Below are 21,105 nucleotides of genomic sequence, written 5' to 3'. Positions count from 1 at the left end.
CACCCAGCAGAGTTGGGCAAAACTCAAAATTCTATCACCCAAGCTTAGTATGGGTTTCGGTGTGGCTATAGCACCCAGCAGAGTTGAGCAAAACTAGAAGTGAAATTGTGCGAATAATTTTTTCCCCACACTCTTTTCACTCCACTCCCTATCATAATTACGTGTGGACCACTCTTCACAATCATAACTTCCATCCGTATCGAGCGACCCTCCACGAAGGAGATATGGAACGTAGATTTGATTTGTGCAACTGGCTAATAGCCATGTCTGATGAGAACCCATCATTACATTACGTCAATTGGGAAGATTGGGAGAAAAGGAAAGGTGGTGGAAGCAAAGCTTTGAAAGTGCTAAATCCCCAAAACCCTCCTTAAATACGCCATTGTTTATTAGTAGTAAAAAATAGTCTCTCAAAAAGAGTCACATAAGAAGGCCCCAAAAGAGTTTCGCGGGGGGGGGCGAGGACCTTAGTTACGCCACTGCAAGTCTACTATTGGTCCCCCAAACTTGTAAAACAATTGTATAATTAGCTGGTCCTTCCCATAATCTCCCATCTGAACCTCACATTTATCGAAGGATAATACAATTATTATTATCCGTGATTTATCTACCAATCTTGTTACTTTGCTAAAAGCGCAAAACCAATTTTTCAAACTCGTTACTAAATTCGAAAAGCTTTCTTGTTTGAAGTCCATCTCTATAGAGTAATGGCACTCTGTAGCTTTGACCACGGTCGCCATTTTGGTCGCGATTTTTTATCTATAGGAAAAAGCGTGGGTAACGTGCCGTGACGTCACACTGCCATTACTCTATACAGCCCATCCATATTCGCCACAAAATCAATATGTTTATACCACAAATTTTTCTATAACGGCTAAGACACTTGATGTCTTTCTTATTTCCACGTCATTATTTGCGTGTTATAATTATAATCTGTTTGGTTTCTGTATTTTTTTTCCGATTTGTAATTTGTTTTTTATTATTTTTTTTTATTTTGCGGGAATTGTATAATTTTTTTTGCCACATTTGTATTATTTATCGGGAGAGTTTCGTTTGGCCGACCACAAAATACACGTTACGCTGACTGCCCATTTGGCCGACTGAATATTTGTCCGACTGAGAAGTCGGACAAATGGGCAGTCGGCCTAATGGACAGTGCATTTGACCGACTGCTCATTTTAACGACTGCTCATTTGGCCGACTACTCATTTGGCCGACTACTCGTTTGGCGGTAGGACGATACTAGGTGCGTTTGGCTAGGTACTGTCCTTTTGGTCGCGTTTCAGAAGGCCCAGCTTGGTTATAAAGAACGGGGCCGTCAGTCGCCAATACTTAGAATACATTGTCCGTTCTATAAGTCACCCTAACACTAAAGACATAGTATAGGACAGGCTATAGTATAACAGTCGATCAAATCAGCCGTTTATTTGACCGACTGAGCAATCGGCCAAATTAGCAGTCGTGACTCGTTCAAATGAGCAGTCGGTCAAATGGGTTGCTCATTTGGCCGACCAGAATTTCGGCTAAAAGTTTAGTCGGCCAAATGAGTAGTCGGCCTAATGAGTATTCGGCCATATGACTAGAGGACAGTACCTAGCCAAACGCACCTAGTATTGTCCAGCTGCCAAATGAACTGTCGGTCAAATGAGGAGTCGGCCAAATGCACCCCACCCATTTTATCGCTTTTGCCTTGATTTTAATTATTTGTCGTCCTTATCAGAAGTGTCCCTATGTATTATCAATTTTTTTAAATGTAAGGCTTTGCGGACACAACCGGTTATATTAAATAAATGATAAATAATTTGCTATTGAGTAAAGCTTTTTTTTCTCGATCTGAAAAGCAAACTCAAAAAAATTTATTCCAAGAGTGCTCTCGGTCCATCTAAATGGGTAAGATCAGATGCGGATAATCCATATTACCAACAAACATCTGGAAAGAACCATTTCTAATGATCCTGGGAGTGGTCAAGTGCAGTAAATGGAACTTGATATTCAATGATTGTAGCAGTTAGCATTCAAATTGAACACGTTGATTGGAGCGATCTCGAGAACTAAAGACTAGTCTAATGGAAAACATTATAAACGTTTTGCAATCAAGTCCGTAACTTAAAAAATAATTTTATTTTGATCGTCATTCACAAAGCAGCTAATTTATGAATCTAGAAATGGCACAAATTTAGGAAATTTTAAATACTGTGAAGCGTATTTTATTGCTAACTAAATTTTTCAAATAATATATTTACATTTTATCTTTAATTTTCGACCTACTATCAAAAGATTTTATTTTTATAAACAAAGATTTCAATTTCACAGGAGATCATATTGGAAATATCAAAATCACTATAATATTTTTACATTTGATAATAATTCATAAATATTATGAATATTTATTTATTAAAATAACCCAAGTCCAATAATCTAAAGGTACTTTGACAACTTCAGCACCTGCATTTATGTTTATCTCACTTGGCTGTTTTCGGTGTTTTGTTAGTTTGCATGTGCTGCTAAATATTTGTTATAAAGTCAAGTTATGTTAATACTGATTATTGAACTTGACTTATTTATACAGTTTCATATGAAAGTTTAAGCTCTTAGTATACTAGATGTATTATGGATTATAAACGTAATCAAGTTTAGTTTTCAAAAGTTTGTTTAGCTTCTTTAGTTAAGAAAAATGCGTAATATTGCCAAAGACAGACATTATTTTGCCATATTGTAAGCCAATATTATACTTGGAGGCGATTAGGTAGGCGGGGTTCCGGAAATGGCTTAACGTTTTTAAGTAGCGCCATCTAACTGTCAATTGCAACTTAAATTTTCATATAATTTTTCTGTTAAGCTTGTTAAATAGTTTATAATAATATATTTTACTAACATATTCATGCTTAATGTACAGAAAACATTTCCTTTTTTCAGGCAAAATGTCTTTTAATAATATTTTAAGATACGTAAAAAATTATACCGTATTAACTACGTAAAGAAAAACTCCATATATTAAGAACATATTTGTATATTTCTATTAGGCACTGACTCCCACCGTAACACAATGTTTTTTTTACAGTTAAAATAATGTACAATTTGCGAGTGCACGTTCAATCTAAGTGTTCTTGAAAAGCACTACTGTCATTACTAGTATCGATACTAATTGCAGGATCCATCATGGAATTTTCGCTCGTTTGACTGATATCATCCTCCGTTTTTCCAATAAACGTTAGAACTTCAATTCCCCCACTATCGTTACTTGTTAATCCACTGATTGTCTGAAATGTGGGGTTACTCGAAGTTGCACACAATGACTGAATATTCATTGCCATGTTACAAAGATCAAATGCTAGTATCAAAATTAATTTTTGTTAATATCAAAAGCCAAAAATGTCAATAGGCCTTCATACCAAAAGCCTCACTCTTGCTCTCTTTCATAAATTTAGCTATCCTCATTTCTTTTAGCAAAAAAGAAGTAGTTTAAATGAATGGTGTAGTCTGAAAACGTTAGGAAGACACCATAGGGAAAAAATAAAAACTGTATACTTAGGAAATGAATTCTTTAACTTTTGTTGTAAAATTTAAAATATTGCCTAAAATCAAAAGTAAATGAACTGAAGTTATCAGAATGCTATACTCCCCATGTTGGAGACGTTTTCCTTATGAAGTTACATTTTGACCTGGAATTTAATATTTTGCCGCTCCTAGGCCAATTTTTTATACATGGAAATAGCTATACCCACAATTCCCAGGTCCAATTTATTGCGTCAAAAGACGGGGATAGAAATTAGCTTTTATTTGACTCGATTTAATGCTTGGAATCAGTGCCATAACTAGCCTTTCATGGGCCCTGTGCAAAGACGTGATTCCCCCATTATATAGAAATCACAGGAAGTCAATTTATAGGCCCCCATCTCGGTCGTGGGCCCTGTGCTGCCGCACCTGCCTAGTTACGGCACTGCTTGGAATTGTTTGTATCTGCTTAAGCAGGTTTCAACTCAGACTGGAAAGTGGAATTTATCTGTCTAAGGGGCTGCTATATTGGAGGGGTAGAATTATAGTGTTCCCAAGGCAAGACTTTGGCATGAAATACAATGGACTTCTGAGAAAGTGGGCTAAAAATATTTATTTTTATTTTTAACCCAACTATGAGCTATTATTACCTGAAGGTTGACCCTCAGCTTTTTGCTGTTGGGTTATTGGGCAATCCTTATGGGCTAATAACATTGATTTGAGCTGCGCTACTTCCTTACGCAGTAGAGATACCATACCCTACAAAAATTATAGATTTTAACATTGTCATAATGATAAATTTATAAAAATTTAACTACCATCAAAGAATATGAAATGATAATAACCTCTAGCTGTTCTTTAGTTTTAGTAAGCTCTTGAGCTTTCAGTTCCAACTGGTCAAATTTCTCTTTGCGCTTTCGCCTGCATCTCGTAGCAGCAGCTCTATTTCTTTCGAGGAATTTGCGACGTTTTACATCAGGATCTTCGTCATCTGAACGTTTTCTTTTACCAGGACTGTTTGAAACACTTAAATGGGAATTTTTTTTATAAATATAGTTGTTTAAGGTTAATTTTGTTAATGTTTTACATACACCATCATATTTGAATTACTCATTCGTACAGTCGGAACAACAGCGGCAACATTATTTTGATTAGCTACACTATTAACAGTCGATATTACAGGTGGAATGTTAATTCCGATACTAGCTGGTACAGAGCTCAGTCTAACTGTAGAATTGCCAATTATTTGATTTGGAGCTGCTTGAATAGGAGCTGCATTTGATTTTGACATTATTTGTTGTTCCAGCGTATCTTTCAGTTTCTAAGAGAGTAAAGGAAGTTACAATTGGTTTGTGTAACATTCTTCCGGTTTTTACCATTTTAGCAGTAGGAATTTGAGCTGTTGTTATAGCGGAACTTGGCGCGGCGACCGCTACAATGTTTTGAGGTACTCCTGTAGAGTTGGCAGGAACTGCGGGTATGTTAAAAGGCATCGATTGGCCATCTGGTAGTTTCAATATTAATTGCAAAACTAAGCCTTGTGAAGCGGCATTCGTCTGTTAATTATATTAATGTATTGAAATTGTTAAAATAATTTTTATACTACGTACCGTTGCTGGTTCTGAAGTTAGGGTAACGTTGGTGGTTGTGGGAGCTATAACAGTGTTTTTTACAACTTTCTTTAAAATTGTTCCAGTAACGGTGTTTGTAGTCGGTGGTCGAGGTTTCACAACCACTGCAGTTGGTACACCAGAGACTTTGTTTTTAATTGAAGACAAGCCCCTGAGTTATTTAATCAAATTAGTTTACACCATTATTTATGAGAATTTTACAACTCACAAAAATTTACAAATGCAAACGTCTGAAAGTTTCTAGAGGGTAACTTCCCAAAATCATTAGCTATTAAAACGTCATAGATTTAAAGAAAATATTGGCTTCACATCAATATCAAAAACAATTTTGCTTTCATATGTCCTCCTCTACCAAAATAATTATTAGTCTGTCAAATTGTTTAGTGAGGGGACTCCCAACTATTTCAATTCCAGATAAAATCTGGTAATTTAGCGCATACGTTCACATTAGTACATTTTTCTCCATTACTAAAACAGGTTTTTTTTTCAGCTAAAAAAATTACTTACACTGAAGTTATAACAGTAGCTTGACTGGTATTTGGTGATGAAACAGAAAGTATTCTTGGTGATGTACTAGTTGCAATTACACTCATGGTAGTGAGCTTAGGTGTTTTTAATAACACTGTTGGTGTTTCTGGCTTTTCTGATTCATCAATTGGGAAAGGATTGGTCTCAGAATCAACATCTGGGGAAACTATTTGCTTTTTAACAATGGATTTATTTTCCAAAATTAGTTTTGAAGTAAGAATGTCCGACGTGGTGATTGGAATGTATGGGGTATTGAGTGATTCAGATGGCTGACTTATGTTGCAGTTTATCTATTATGCAAATAATTATAAGAAGAATAATAATTATGTCTGATGCATTATTAAATTACCAAGGCATTGCTCCCAGACTGAGATGCCCGTCTAAAATGCTCTTCAAACGGGTTTACCAAATCCGAAAACAAGCCAACATCTTCGCAATTTTTAATGAATCTTGTTGGTGTAGGTGTTTGATCTGTTTATATATTAATATGTTAATAGAGATTTGGGTTTATTTGTGCACCTTATCAACCTGATATTTCCGAAATTAACTTAGGCGTGGATGTGTTGAGACTCAACGCAAATTTGTGTCGTTCTTTGTGAACTGAGAGACGGTCTTCGCTAACAAAACGCTAGAAAGCAGAAAATAAGGTTTAAGTTATTTATGTTTTGATTGTTTTCCTATTTTTCCTTAACAACTCGTACCAAGGCCTATTTAAAATCTAACATAATTTCAATTTAACGCACCATTTTACACACAGGGCATTCGAATGGTTTATCATCTTCTTCCATTTCCATTTATATACACTTTTTTTAAAAAAATAATTCGTTTTAGAACTTATATTTTAACAAAATGATAAAAACTATAAAGTAAAACTGCCTAAATCGAAAACAAATCAAAAACATAACGTCAATCGTCAAGACGTCAACATCGATCCCGATTTTCAAGGTTTCTTCACTCTCCAGAGCCATCTTAGGGTCAATAAACAAAGCTGCATTATTGTTCCCTGTAAAAACTGCTTCTCCTTAGCATTTTACAAGAGAATAATTTAAACTTAATTTTTTTAAATATTAAAGAGCTAAATGCGATTTTTTTCAATAAATATTAAAACTCTATGCACTATTTTACCTAATTGTCAAGTTACCTAAACTATTTCTTTTATATTGTATTTGATAACGTTAATTAATAAGCATATTTTAGAAATTTAATTGGCTGTAAATTAACTTCATAGATTTATTAAATTCATGTACTGGAAATTATTGGATCGTTAAGGAGCTTGCGCACTGAACATTTTCGGTCCAGCCAAAAACACTTTGCGTCGATGCAGTCCCGAAAACACGCGTTCAGTTGCCTAACGATTTTTTAATAACTATAAGCAGTAATTTTCATAGTTAACGTTTATTAACGTGTCAAATTGTATATCATACAACCATCTAAGCTCTAAACTTCGAAATGTAACTATATAACAGGCTGAAAACCTTTAAATTAAATTAAAATTTTGCGTAACGCTACAAAATCTGGCTCTCCACCCATATCGATCTAACATTTGCGAGCTAGTGACGCCTTGAACATTCATTTAACACAAATGCTTTTTCTTGACCTAAGGCTAATTTTATTTTTTGGTAAGTAAGACCACATTTACATAATAAATTATTTGTAAATAATTCAGCCATAATTTCTTGATTATTCTATTATTATAATTATGCTTAAAAAATGTGTTTATTGTTATGAAATTCGTCTTTTATTTTAGGTATATCTAATTTTTATTAAAAATGGTTAGTAAGATAACTAAATTGCCTATAAACTATTTTAGTTAACTAGCCTTCCTTAAACTCGTTAGTTCAAATTTTTCTTGAAATATTTTTTAGTTAGTAATTTTTGTGAAAATGTTTTACGTTGATAAAACTGCTTAAAATATTTAAATATACATATCTAAAATATTTTTATAAGATAATATTTATTTTAGAATATAGTCACCTTTGTCTACTCTAATTTTCTTAAGAATTAGGAAAGAAAATTCGTATTCAGTGTAACATAGATGCGAAGGAACAACACGTATTTTTTAGGAAATCTAAATTTAGCCTTCTACCTATACTTTTACCCCAGTAAACGTCACTATTTGTTATTTTGGTTTAATGGTCCTATTTCTAAAAACATGGCGCAATTTTCAGAGTTTCTAAACAGTCTTGCGTTCACAAAAAAAGCACATTTGATGGAAATAAATCCTAAGTCTATACTGAGGTGTATGTCTATTAATAAATTATAACCGAATATTACTTTCTTTCAGTATTGATATATTTTGAATCACCCTTGGTGTTTGCCGAAGAAGAGTGTTTGTGTACGTTATATCTTCATTTTTATTAGAGATATTTAACCCCACTCCTCAATAAAACGCCTAATTTATCCACCATTTGCTTGTAAATGCTAAATAACTTTCGCATATTCTTAATTTGATCGTGATATGTGTAATGAAATTAGCTGCCCGTTTCCTGATATTAATTAAATCTTGGCGAAAGGAAAATAAAGAAATCTGATTAGATTGAGATAGATACCCCACATTTTCTATCACGTTTTTTTTCTTGAATCTGTATCTTTTACGCGTTGTACGTTATCAACGTTTTAATTGGGAAAAATGCGTAATATCAGATGCACATAATGAACGGAGTCGTAAAGTATCTAACTCCGTAATTCCTCTAAAGACAGTGGCATCTATTAGCAACAAACACAAGGAGAACGCAGCTAGCCTTTAAACACGCTAACGAAGGGTTGTGTACGAATTTCATTGGACGAGCGTCACGAGCCTTTACGCTGAACGTTTTACGGGCGGGGGGGAAGACAATTTCAGAATTTTCCCCTTCCGACGGCAGCAGGCGCTAAAGCGTCTAGCCAATGAAAAACGTACGCAAGAAAATCCACGACTTTTGACGGCTTGCGTTCTCCTTGTGTGGGGTGTTGTGTTTGTTGCTCCTAGGTGGCATCTAGGAGCAACAAACACAAGGAGAACGCAGCTAGCCTTTAAACACGCTAACGCAGGGTTGTGTACAATTTTCATTGGACGAGCCTTTACGGTGCACGTTTTACGGAAAGGGGGAAGATAAGTTTCCCATTCCGATGGCAGCAGGCGCTAAAGCGTGTAACCAATGAAAATTGTACACAAGAAAATAGACGACTTTTGACGGGTTGCGTCCTCCTTGTGTGGGGTGCTGTGTTTGTTGCTCGTAGGTGGCATAGCTAGGGAGGGGTGTACCAAAACCCTGGTTACGCTACTGGCTAAAGAAGAGCAACAAATGACCCAGTGACGACGTCAATTTTACGTCACTACCAGTGTTTCCACTCGGGCGACTTAATTTTCCCCTTTTTTGGTAACTTAAAAAATAAAAATTGATTTTCCCCGTTTTTAAAAGCCGTTTTCCCTGCTATTTCCCCCTTTCCAAAAGCCGTTCTGTCTGCAGTTTCACTCACGAATCACTCGGGAAACTAAATTTAAACTCATTAATTACCCCTTTAATTAATTGATAAATAATATAATTAAATTCTATATTTTTTCTAGAACTCTGAAACTTATTTTTTTAACCTTTACAGAGTTACCACTTGTGTTTAATATCACATTATCAAATCCCTTATAAAATTATAATAGCACTTTAATTAATCTATTTTCCCCTTTTTTCCCTCTCTAAAAAATTTGGAGCGCTAGCTGTTTGTTTTCCCCTAAAAAGGGATTTTTTCCCTCCAAGTGGAAACCGTCAGTGGTCACTACACACGTAGCTATCAGTAATTAGCCGCGTTTAGTAACAATCATTGCATAGAATGTGGTTTCTATGGGTTTCAATGTATAAACTTCGCGGCGTATTTGTTTGCAAGTTTGGTTTCGTCTGTTATACTTTCTGTAATGTAAATGTAACTATGGTTATTGCAATCAGCGATATACTGGCAATAATTCTAGGCTTAGATCAGTTCATACAAAATAATACGCAACTTAACGGTAACTTTTCGCTATACACTCTTTTACGCGCGTCTTTCCCCCCATCAAGGACCCTCCCACGATTTGCTCCACAGGCAGCTGCCATAGACGTACTGCACGTAGCTTTACCGTGGAAAGTTCTTTCCCCCAAAACTCGTTCTCTCGCGTGTAGCACGGTAATGGCGACTCCCATGAAATACGCGCGTAAAAGAATCTATACACAGATTGACGTCACCAGAGACAGAAAAATCACCCCCTAGCGAGGGGCGAGCGCGAAACGCCGACGAAGCCTGATAAACAATCTGTGTTAATAAGAATTTTATATGGAATAATATAGATTTATAGATTGAGAAGCTATTTTGGCGCGTTCTTAAGTCTTTTGAAAAGCGGACGTCCATAGTCACTGCCCAACAAAAATATATTAAAAAAATAATGTAGTTAGATAATTTACATCCAAGAATGAACCTAAACAGAAGACTCTGAGATCCCCCGTTTAGATTGGAAGATCCAATACCCGCGCTAACAACAGAGTTTCTCCAAAAAACTACATGATCAGAACTCTGGAGATAGAATTAGACACAATACATAGTCCTTGTACGTAAACTTTTGTCGTAGATTCGGATCCCCGGGGAAAGGACTTAACCGAAATCTATCGCTACGCCCTCTTTCGGTTGCCGACGAAAATTAGATAAGTAGCATATTCGCGAATAGATTGGAAAATTTTAACTTCAAACAAATAATGTAATGTATAGGCCTATAATTTCAAATAAATTTCCTGTTTTTATTACAAAATAAAGTTTAAAAACTTTAAAAAATGGGTTTAACCTAGTCAGAGACTGAGGATTCTTACAGGCATTCGTCTATTAAAAAACATTAGTTCTCCTCCGAAAGAGTTTTATAGTTCCACGGTGGAACTTTGCAGTTACTCGATTTGAAAAAGTTACCCCATCCTGGGGGCAATTTCGTTCAAAGCCCTATATTTAAATTGGGGTATGGTACCTCGTACGGCAAAGATGTGCTATTCCATCTAACGGTTTTCCCCCAATAAATAGTGGTTTGAATAGCCATAATTTCCCAGTTAAATTTATCGCCAGAATATGAAGGGACTATGTGTAGTGAAATGTCCTTGCGATTACAAGGATTTTAATACCTTTCATCGATTTACTTCTACTATTGTGAAGTTCAATTTTTGTCTTGCACTGTCGCCGCGTAGTGGTAAAATTTTCAATCAGATAAAGTGAAAAATTATATGAAACAACAAAATTAAAAAAATTATCTGCTTTACAATTCCCCTTATTTAGTTTAAATATATTTTAAAAGATGGCGCCTCTAACCCTATAAAAGTCGATTAATATTATTATTTAAATATTCAGTTCAAACAGTACAATGCTATGATTGTGAAAGTACCACGGATCCCCGATGTGCGGATCCGTTCAACAACAGTGTCAGTCACAGCGACCAGCCGGCTTTGAAACCTTGTCAAGGTTGTTGCGTCAAAATAGTTGGAAAAGTAAACCCTGAGAATTTTGGACGCTTTTTCTGGCCTTGAATGACTTCTGTTTTATCCGTAGGTGGGAACTCCGAATGAAACGGTACGAAGGACTTGCACCACAAGCCTTCAAATCAACTTGTTCTTAGTGGACCATGTCTGTATGCTAGAATCCAGAGGAGCGGGTCACATGTGCTTTTGCGAATCGGATGGTTGCAATTCAGCTCCAAAGTCGTTCAACGAAGTGGTTTTGACAGCCGTCGGGCTCTTATTTCTCTATGCTTGCCTAAAATTGCCTTTATATTACGTGGACTAGGTATTCGCTAGTAATAAGAACACATTTACGCAGCTGAAAACGTAGAGTAGCACCACTATTTAACTTTCGCCATGGCTACCATTTTTGGGGAAACATTTTATCTATAGGGAAAAGCATGGTTGACGTCGTGTGACGTGTTAATCAGCCTTTTTTGTTTAAAATTTTTTGCGTAAATTAATTGTTTCATATAGAGTCGGTAACACCATCTATCCCGCCATGAAATTTTTTTCAAGGGTAAATTAATAAAATGACATAGAGAACTCGAGATATATATTTAAATTAAGACAAAAATGGATATTTAATTAGTTTTATAAAGAGAGTTTTGCGTTGAAACGAGAGCGAATCTAGGTCCTGGGTTTTGTAGACTTTAATAGCATGGCCGATGGTTGCAATTCAACAGAAATTTTAATTTATATGAAAACGCATTTCCTGTCTTGCCTAGTTTCGTGTTCTAATTAAGCTGGGTAAATGTGTTCTTGATAGTATGAGATCGCTAAAACTGGCCCTAGTTTTAATAACCATGTTACCGAGCCATTTTTATTAACTGAGATAGCGTCGTCCAAAGAGGTTATTAGAGAAAACGTTTTAAATGTTTAGAAAGCGAAAGTCTCGAAATAGTTTCTCATGACCTTTGTTAGATGGCGTTGTTTCAATTGTACTCCGTAATTTTAAAGAAGACGCTGTTTTAGTTTCACTATTATAAAATTAATATAACTATTTTCCAGTTATTTAAAAAAAAATTCTTATTCACGTAGTCTACATGAAATAGTTGAACTTTTATTGGCTTTCTTACACGTATCAACTTTCATATTAGCCTTTTACTGGCGCTGCAATTTTGTTTTAGGGAAATTTCCATTCTATAACAATAATTGCCGAAAATGGTACAGATAAAGATTTTAAAAGGCAAAACCCATACTATTACGTAGCACCCGTTTTCAATTTTCCTACAGGAATCAACTAGAATTACATTGCACCGAAGAAAAAAAATTAAATACTTCTGATTGCACCTCATGACCAGATTGGTTAGTGCCACTAACTTAGTGGTAAGAATAAAGTTTCGACCATGAAATTTTTTGACTAAAAATTCCTTAAAGAAAATGCCATATGGGGCACAGCCCTAACAATTAAACGCCAATCAAATTTTAACTATTTCGATGCCCTCACTGCGTCATTGCAGAAGAAAATGATATTGCCATCTGTCGGATATTTTTAGCAGTTTGGGAAAAACCTCTGACAATACTTACAGGATTAATTACCCAAGCTTTCTACATCTAGAATATCATTATACTCGTAACACGTACTAAAAGTAAGCAATTTGCATTTTAGGACTTGTCAAAAGATTGTTATTTATACAACATTTTCTGTGAACATAGAAATAATTGATTCCCACTTATTCTTGTTGTTGGAACAGGATATGAAATCTGTAGACCAAATTGTATATACTCAAATGCCAATAATGTTAACGCTTAAAGTTTAAAATGTTCGTTTTCCTTCGAAAAAAAAGTGTAAAGCAGCAAAATATATGTACAGCAGCAGCTAAAAAACTTTGGATGAGAGCTTCCATTGTAAAACTAGTCATTTGTAAATATAATGGAATATTTAGGGCTAAACTTTAAATTTTTAGAAATTTATTATTAAACTTATACTTGTATTAAACTATCTCAACCTTTACAAATTATTACTCTTATATATATTTTTTTTAGTTTTTGTTAAATGTTACATCACCATGTTATCGCTAATTTCAAACCACTAAGAAATTAATGTTGAAACCGAAAAAAACCGTTGGGTAAATAACAGTTGGAACTTTTACTAGTTTCAATAAAAATTTTGATTTTTAACTAAAGTATGTTGCAATTTTTATCTCTATACGTACATTAAAAAAAGTACGGGTAGATAAAAAGCATCCGTTTTTAAAGGGAAAAGTAGGTATATTCAAAAAGTACGCGCTTTTTTAAAAGCAAGACTTACCAAAAAGTAGGTTCCGTGTCCTGTAACGGGATTCCCGTTACGTCACTCTACGCAACTATTTCATTTCCTTGCATCATTTGCTGAAAAAACACTAGTAGTGAGTGGTGGACTGCCGGCTTTGGGTGGGACTCAAGATTACCCGGCTTTTTTGGATTTTAACTAATTTAAAGGTAATTATTACTTTCAAGGTTTTTTAATAATTATAACTTTGTCTTAGTGAAAAAAGTGACAAAAGACTTAATTCAGAAATTTTAGAATTTAGTTTATAGTTTTAGCCTTGGCTTTCCAAAATAGTTTTTGGTTTGATATTTCAATTTTAGTTTGGGGATGTGCTATGTTTATTATTAATATAATTTGTAGAGTTATTAACAAATTATAATTTATTCTTTTCGGTTTAATTTTGCAATGAAATATTAAGGTTATATTTTCATTATATGTAGGGCACTGTTACAATGTGATAGTCTAAGCTTAAAATAGTTTTAACACCCAAGGTCATATATACTAAAAAGAGAACTAGTTGATAGTAAGATAAATTGATTACGCAATGAGGTTTTATTGTTCTATCTCAGATATGGCAAATACAAGACCAGATCTTAGTACTTATGAGGCGGAATTGGAGTCCCAGTCTGACAAACTTGCCAGAAAGAGCAAAGAATCACCATTTATGGCAATAGGTATGTAACAGATAACATTTCATGTAGCGGGATTACCTTCATACAGTTTCTAAATGTGATTTGTTTTTTAGGATTAACGGGTTGTCTAGCAGGAGTATTGTATGGAGCTTACAAATACAAGTATCGAGGAAATATGAGCACATCCATGTACTTAATGCAGTTGCGAGTTGGTGCACAAGGAACAGTAGTCGCTTGCTGTACCATAGGCGTTCTTTATTCTATGTATAAGAATTACTTTCATAAAGAAAACGATACAGAGGGTTAAAAAAAATTAATAAACCTTAAATGTTAATAGTATTTAAATTTTATTTTTCTTTAACTGAAAATTGTGCTTTTTAGTTCCATGCAACTTTACAATGCCAGCTGTAGAGTGGTTTATTTTTGTTGTTGAAATTACTAAATGACTTTTAAAACCATCCCATTAAAAGTATATTGTACTAAAATCTTTGTTTATTTTTATCTGCATTTTTAAAATTGTCACTTTTTTTTTTAATTAGATCATCTTCATTCACCAGTTAGTACTAGCTTTTAACGTAACTAGTGACAGCTACCAGCATTTAAGGTTAAACCTGGTGGCAGAAATGTTAAATTGGGTACGATTGGGTATGAGGGTAAATGTTGAGGTTACTCCTGGTTTGATGATAACAAGTGCTGCCGATTCAGATTTTAGCATCTTGAAATGCCATCTGGTATAATTTCCCCAAACCTCTAAATGATTTTTCAATTTAGTTACTACTTCCTTTAAATTAGACTACTATTAAAGGGTCACAGAATCGTTAGAATTTGGAGGGCAGGGTTACATAATTACCTGTTTTGGGATGCGGGGAGGTACACCTGTGTTATTACGCGGGTGATTATAATCTTAAAAAACTAACATATCTAATGATAACGGTGTTATGTAAATATTGTTCAATATATAAAGCTGAAGCCGAGCTGTGAAAAGGCAGTCTCGTTCTCCAGCAGTTCCTGTAACTACGTTTTAATGTTATGTAAATAAACCAGTTTTAATATACTTACCTCGAGTCGTTACTGCCCTCAACCATACCATACCATACCATAACATAACATTACATGGTGTCAGAAGTCTTAAAAGATCTACGAATTCCTGACGTTGTTCCGTACATTTGTGAAGATGCCACCGAAACTGGAATATAAAGAGACCTCGCCATCCACGGTTTCTACCTTGTACCAAGTGGCAACTCCAGATCCCTTTGACTTCGGGAATCCGACCGGTTGGACCAAGTGGAAGAGACGATTCGATCGTTTTCGCCGGGCGTCTGGGTTGAAGGAGAAACCGGATGAAGAACAGGTTGATGCGTTACTTTATATTATGGGCGATAAATCAGAAGATATTTTTGAAGCCTTTAAGCTATCTGATGCTGAGCGAAAAGATTACGACAAGGTCGAAGAAGCGTTCGAGAACCATTTTATTGGGAAGCGGAATATACCATAGGAGAGGGCGAGATTCAATAGCCGTGTCCAAGCTGAAGATGAAGGAGTAGAAGCGTTCGTGACGGAGCTGCATGCCTTGGCGCGGCACTGCGAGTTTGGTGTCCTTTACGACGATCTAGTCAGAGACAGGTTCGTAGTGGGCATTCGAGATAAAACTCTTACACAGAGATTACAGTTGGACACGGGCCTGACGTTGGAGAAAGCTGTACACAAGGCGCAACAGGTTGAGACAGTTCGACGACAGCAGACCGAGATGGGAGATTGTCCATCAGGTTCAATGACTGGAACGGTGGAAAGGGTACAAGCCAAATTCAAGCCACGTTCCAATGGAAAGAAACAGAGGCGAAGACAAATCCATGACGGCGGGGCGTCCACTTCTGTTCAGTCTTCAAAGAGGTGTGGACGTTGCGGACGAAGCGAGAACCACAGTAGAGCCCAGTGCCCAGCTATCAATGCCACTTGCCACAAGTGCATTAAAAAAGGACATTTCCAGGGGGAATGCCGCACGAAGATGAGAAATGTTCAGGAGGTCACAGAGAAGAGTTGTCGGTCCCAGAGCACACTCGATGCATTTCTTGGCTCGGTAACAGATGGGTCAGCTAGCCGGTGGGTGGTGGACGTCAAAGTCAATGGCCAGACATTCAAGTTCAAGGTAGACACGGGTGCCGAGGTGAACGCTGTTCCAGAGTCGATACTTAAGACAGTCACTACAACATTGCAGCCATCCGATCGGAGACTTTTGGGCCCTGGCCAGGTGGAGTTGCGTTGTCTGGGTTTCGTTGAGGTTGAATTAGCACACGGCGGGTCAAAGGTCGAAGACCGTCTCTACATTTTGGAGCATCTACGAGAGCCACTCCTGGGGTTGCAAGTAAGCCAGAAGCTACAAATTGTCCAAAGAAGATTGGGCGGCCATGTCGACCAGTTGACAAAGGTCGACCCGAAACTGGAGTTCAGCGGGCTGTTTGACGGTCTTGGCAAGACGCAGAAAGAGTACAGAATCAAACTGGTGTCTGGGGCCGTCCCATATTCCATATCAACGCCGAGGAGGGTTGCCATACCATTAATGGGTAAACTCAAAGAGCAACTACAGAAGATGGTAGACCAAGGAGTAATCAAAGCAGTCGAGGAGCCTACGGATTGGTGTGCGCCTATGGTCGTTGTTGGCAAACCATCTGGTGACATCAGAGTCTGCGTGGATCTGACCGAGCTCAACAAGCAAATTCAGGGGGAGCGTTTACAAATGCCTGCTGTGGATCACTTGTTGGGGCAACTTGCTGGAGCAAAGATTTTCAGCAAGTTAGACTGTAATTCAGGATACTGGCAGGTACCACTCCATACCGATTCACAAAAATTGACAACGTTTATAACGCCATTTGGAAGGTTTTATTTTACAAGGCTACCGTTTGGGCTGAGTTCGTCTGCCGAGCATTATCAGAGAAGAATCAGCGAGTGCATCGAAGGAATCGAAAAGGCAGTCAACCTTCAAGATGATATCCTAGTTTGGGGTTCGGGCACAGAAGACCACGACGAACACCTTCGAGAAGTTTTAGCAAGGCTCAACGGTAATGGTATCACGTTGAACGAAGGAAAGTGTCAGTTCGGAAAGTCGTCGATCAAGTTCTTGGGACATATCATTGGAGCGGATGGCATTAAGCCAGACCCAGACAAGGTCAGAGCCATCCAAGAAATGCCGCAGCCACAGAATGTTCCAGGAGTAAGAAGACTTCTAGGTATGGTCAACTATCTGACGAAATTTATTCCTAAGGCCGCGGAGAATTTACAGCCGTTGAACGATCTGCTGAAAAAGGGGAATTTATGGACCTGGGGCCCTGACCAGGAGAAAGCGTTCCGGTATGTAGTCACAATGCTTACAAGCGACCCGGTTCTTGGAGTATTCTGTCCAACCAGAGAGACAACTGTCTCTGCCGATGCGTCGAACTTTGGTATAGGAGCGTTGATCAGTCAGAAGCAGCCCAATGGATCAACGACGGTCATAGCGTACGCCTCTAAAACACTTACCGACGCGGAGAGGAAATATGCACAGATCGAGAAAGAGGCACTTGCTCTTACTTGGGCATGTGAAAGATTTAAGGACTATGTTACTGTCTGTCCTGCAGTCTAAACCGATTGATGACCTGTCACCAAGATTGCAGAGGTTCAGACTCAGGCTGATGCGGTACTCTTACGTCGTTCAATTCGTTCCGGGGAAGTTCCTTGTACCAGTTGACGCACTTTCTCGGGGTCCACTTAGCGACGAAGATCGTGAGCTTCAAGAGGAGGTCACGGCTCATGTACAGTTGATCTTGTCCAGCCTACCAGCCTCTGATAAGAAACTAGCTGACGTACTCAAGGGTCAGTTGGCGGATGAAATCTGCATAACGCTTCGACGCTACGTTCAAGACGGTTGGCCCGAGAAGAAGAAGGTAGAGCTGAGATGTCAACGATTTTATTTGTCACGGCACGAGTTGACGGTGCAGGAAGGTCTTCTGTTGTACAATAGTCGACTGGTTATTCCTGCGAAGATGCGACACGACGTGATGCAGCGCTTACACGAGGGACATCTCGGTATTGTTAAATGCAGAGAGAGAGCCAAACAGTCCGTTTGGTGGCCTGGGATTTCAGAGGAGATTAAGACCATGGTGACGAAGTGTGAAAAATGCATTAAAGAGTCTTCAAATCGACAACAACCGCTGATGCCGTCAGAATTTCCAGACCGGCCGTGGCAGATCGTTGCGTTGGACATTCTACACTGTGAAGCTAAATGGTACTTACTTTTATCGGATTATTACTCACGTTTTTTCGAACTTATCCAGTTGCGAGACCAAACTACGAGAACAACCATCGAAGCAGTGAAGTCTGTTTTCGCACGGTTTGGTATACCGGAAGTAGTTCGTTCGGACAATGGGTCCCAATTGGCGGCGGCTAGATCTGAGGCGTTTCGACAGTTCTCTGAAGCATATGGATTCCGGTCGGTGACCTCCAGCCCACGGTTTCCCCAGAGCAATGGGTTTATTGAAAATGCTGTGAAGATCGTCAAGGGACGTCTCAAGAAGTCTGAAGATCTATACCTTGGACTACTGGCGTATCGCTCGACTCCATTAGCAAACGGGTATAGCCCGGCAGAGTTGCTTATGAACCGCCGGCTGCGAACGACGGTTCCATCAGCTCCAGCGTCGTTATTACCGTCTATGCCGCCTCTCTCGCGAACAAAGATTGAAGGCGTCACAGAAACATCACTACGATCGACGTCATGGTACCCGAAACTTGTCAGACCACGAAGTTGGAGATAAGGTGTGGATTATCGACAAAAGAGTAGAAGGACGAATACTCGGAAAAGCCAGTCGACCGAGGTCCTATGTCATTGCCACGTCTACGGGCAGTGTCCAACGAAATCGGTTCCATCTGGTCCCGATGCCAGAGACAGTTCCAGAGGGCGAGAGTTCAGAACCACATTCGCCCATCCACGGTTCTGATCGAGATGTCGTCATGAGTTCACGTTCAGATGACAGTTCCCGGAGTACGATGTCACCCGGGTCAGATACCCCAGCGGTTCCAGTCTTTTCACCGAGGACCACCAGGTCAGGTCGGTCACTTGACCCGCCAAAGTTAACGAACAGTTAAAACTTTAATCGATTAATGTAATAACGTAAATTAATTAACTCGGGGAAGGATGTGTTATTACGCGGGTGATTATAATCTTAAAAAACTAACATATCTAATGATAACGGTGTTATGTAAATATTGTTCAATATATAAAGCTGAAGCCGAGCTGTGAAAAGGCAGTCTCGTTCTCCAGCAGTTCCTGTAACTACGTTTTAATGTTATGTAAATAAACCAGTTTTAATATACTTACCTCGAGTCGTTACTGCCCTCAACCATACCATACCATACCATACCATACCATAACATTACAAGTAATGTACAGTAACAGTGGCGTAAATGAGACCGCCCCGGGCAGTTGCGGATACATATAGGGGCGCCCCCCTCCCTTGACGCTTAAGAGGGAGAGAGAGGCGTCTAGCAAATTTTTCAAATATTTAAATCAATATCTTCCAAAATTCCTTCTACACTGTTACATGGTGTCTGCTTTCTGGCGGTGTGACTTTTTAGTTTTATAAGGATTACAGGATAGGGAACCAGGACATTAGTTAAATCATCGTGCGCATCATCAATTAACGGTGGTTGCGTAATTTGGTATTATCATAAGTAACATAATAACAATAAGTATGACACTTCCTATTGCTTTAAAGGGGAACGGCCAAGTTTTCCAAATATGGCCTTATTTCCGTATCAAAATATTAACAAGACGTTCAATATACTAACACGTACCTTTTTTGTCTTAAAAAATAGCTTTTGGCCCAAAAAGTTGAAACGAAAAATAATGCCATTTGTTTGTGTTTGAATTTTCGCCGCCATCATAGGGGCATATGAGCGATTTGCGAACTATCCTAACCCAGGAGGATAGGAAGGGAGGCGAAGTAAGAAGGATGAACGCGCCAGCATCCTTGTGAAAAATTACTCTACTGAGCGTACAAGTTTTCGTAGAGAACCATGGTGGTCTTCCGATACCGAAAAGTTATTTTTTTAGAAACGCGACGCTTTTAGGACCTATCGCGTATCTCCCTCAGTAGTAACCAGACACAACTTCGCGCGAAAACGAAACAAACTGACGCAGCACATACGTTCATCCAATCAGGGCTGGATTAACCAATAGGCCGAATAGGCCTGGGCCTAGGGCACCAAGCCTACAAGGGGCACCAAGAGCGTTCGAAAAAAATAAAAGTATAAAACTTTAATCATTTGCTTTTCGCAAAATATTTTCCGGAGTAATTTTAGTAAATGCGTCCACCCCTATGAACCAAAAACGTTTGATTGTCACATTCTCGGACGGACTGCCGTCTAGCCCCTGACGACATACTAAATCTGGCAGCAAAATGAATTTTCCTTCCATTTCTCAATTATAAATTGAGGAGAAATTGGAAAGGGGGCACCAAAATTAACTTGGGCCTAGGGCCTCATAAAGTCTTAATCCGGCCCTGCATCCAATATGAAGCTCGCCTAATTGAAGATATTCCTAACAATCCTAAAGCTCTCTATTCGCACATTTCGCGCTCTCTCAAGCCTAAACTTCCACCAATGATCGTTGAAAATGCGGATGGTGAGGCACTTCGGGATCCAATGGAAATTGCTGAGGTGACCCGCATCCCGAGGCGGTGTATTTAGGTGACTTTTTCTCCTTTTTTGAGCAAGTTCCTTAGCGCCGAAATTTAGCCGGATCATTACAGAAATGATTAAAGTACCAAACTTGGTACAGTGAATGTACACTATAAATACACTATTTTAAAAATAGGGTGCCCGAGCTGAGTGTCCGCCATCTTGAATTACGACGCCATCTTGGAATTTTACGGGGCCGGTCACAAAAACCGACATATCTCGCGTTCTATATGCTCAATTTGCATGTTTTCTTTTTTAACTTAAATATTAAAATGCGATTCATTGAGTAAAGGATTAATATAATATTTATTTAATTAAAATGACATAAAACGCAAAATGTTATATTTCCATTTTTCAAAAATGCGCATTTAAAGAACAAT

The 21,105-nt window shown here is 37.9% G+C and overlaps 3 protein-coding genes across 5 annotated transcripts; 2 read left to right on the top strand and 1 right to left on the bottom strand.

Moving 5' to 3' along the window:
* Positions 1-2,226: 2,226 nt before the first annotated feature.
* On the bottom strand, positions 2,227-6,579 carry LOC149921343 (cyclic AMP-dependent transcription factor ATF-7-like). Of its 2 annotated transcripts, none has more exons than XM_090163189.1 (10): positions 6,398-6,579; positions 6,183-6,282; positions 6,004-6,125; positions 5,634-5,944; positions 5,106-5,277; positions 4,872-5,051; positions 4,587-4,816; positions 4,314-4,521; positions 4,146-4,254; positions 2,227-3,331 (listed from the first exon to the last, which is right to left on the bottom strand). In XM_090163189.1, the coding sequence occupies exons 1-10, from the start codon at positions 6,446-6,448 to the stop codon at positions 3,093-3,095; spliced, it is 1,722 nt and encodes a 573-aa protein (XP_090019315.1). In that variant the 5' UTR covers positions 6,449-6,579; the 3' UTR covers positions 2,227-3,092. The 2 variants fall into 2 exon arrangements, with proteins under 2 accessions (XP_090019315.1, XP_090019316.1); XM_090163190.1 differs by having other exon boundaries at positions 2,231-3,331; positions 4,341-4,521; positions 6,398-6,569.
* A 372-nt stretch (positions 6,580-6,951) lies between these two features.
* Positions 6,952-13,182, top strand: LOC149921342 (UPAR/Ly6 domain-containing protein qvr-like). The gene is made up of 4 exons (XM_090163191.1): positions 6,952-7,273; positions 7,939-7,989; positions 10,986-11,122; positions 11,184-13,182. The coding sequence occupies exons 1-4, from the start codon at positions 7,237-7,239 to the stop codon at positions 11,415-11,417; spliced, it is 459 nt and encodes a 152-aa protein (XP_090019317.1). The 5' UTR covers positions 6,952-7,236; the 3' UTR covers positions 11,418-13,182.
* Positions 13,183-13,398: 216 nt separating this feature from the next.
* Positions 13,399-14,503, top strand: LOC149921341 (HIG1 domain family member 1A, mitochondrial-like). 2 transcript variants are annotated; one of them, XM_090162955.1, is made up of 3 exons: positions 13,399-13,555; positions 13,955-14,059; positions 14,131-14,503. In XM_090162955.1, the coding sequence occupies exons 2-3, from the start codon at positions 13,957-13,959 to the stop codon at positions 14,322-14,324; spliced, it is 297 nt and encodes a 98-aa protein (XP_090019081.1). In that variant the 5' UTR covers positions 13,399-13,555; positions 13,955-13,956; the 3' UTR covers positions 14,325-14,503. The 2 variants fall into 2 exon arrangements, with proteins under 2 accessions (XP_090019081.1, XP_090019082.1); XM_090162956.1 differs by lacking the exon at positions 13,399-13,555 and adding an exon at positions 13,823-13,876.
* The last annotated feature ends 6,602 nt before the right edge of the window (positions 14,504-21,105 follow it).

This window comes from Leiobunum rupestre, chromosome 11 (assembly GCF_980474605.1).
Source record: "Leiobunum rupestre chromosome 11, qqLeiRupe1.1.hap1, whole genome shotgun sequence".
NCBI lineage: Eukaryota > Metazoa > Arthropoda > Arachnida > Opiliones > Sclerosomatidae > Leiobunum > Leiobunum rupestre.
Note: the sequence above shows the minus strand (reverse complement) of the source record. Positions and strands in the feature narration are given on the sequence as shown.

Coding starts and splice junctions, on each gene's coding strand:
- LOC149921341 (XM_090162955.1), top strand. CDS start 13,957: ATGGCAAATACAAGACCAGATCTTAGTACTTATGAGGCGGAATTGGAG. Junction 14,060..14,130: donor ATCACCATTTATGGCAATAG/GTATGTAACAGA, acceptor TTTGTTTTTTAG/GATTAACGGGTTGTCTAGCA.
- LOC149921342 (XM_090163191.1), top strand. CDS start 7,237: ATGCTTTTTCTTGACCTAAGGCTAATTTTATTTTTTG. Junction 7,274..7,938: donor AAGGCTAATTTTATTTTTTG/GTAAGTAAGACC, acceptor ACTTTCTTTCAG/TATTGATATATTTTGAATCA. Junction 11,123..11,183: donor GCGTCAAAATAGTTGGAAAA/GTAAACCCTGAG, acceptor TTTTATCCGTAG/GTGGGAACTCCGAATGAAAC.
- LOC149921343 (XM_090163189.1), bottom strand. CDS start 6,448: ATGGAAATGGAAGAAGATGATAAACCATTCGAATGCCCTGTGTGTAAA. Junction 6,126..6,182: donor GTTAATTTCGGAAATATCAG/GTTGATAAGGTG, acceptor ATATATAAACAG/ATCAAACACCTACACCAACA. Junction 4,817..4,871: donor AAATTCCTACTGCTAAAATG/GTAAAAACCGGA, acceptor TTACTCTCTTAG/AAACTGAAAGATACGCTGGA.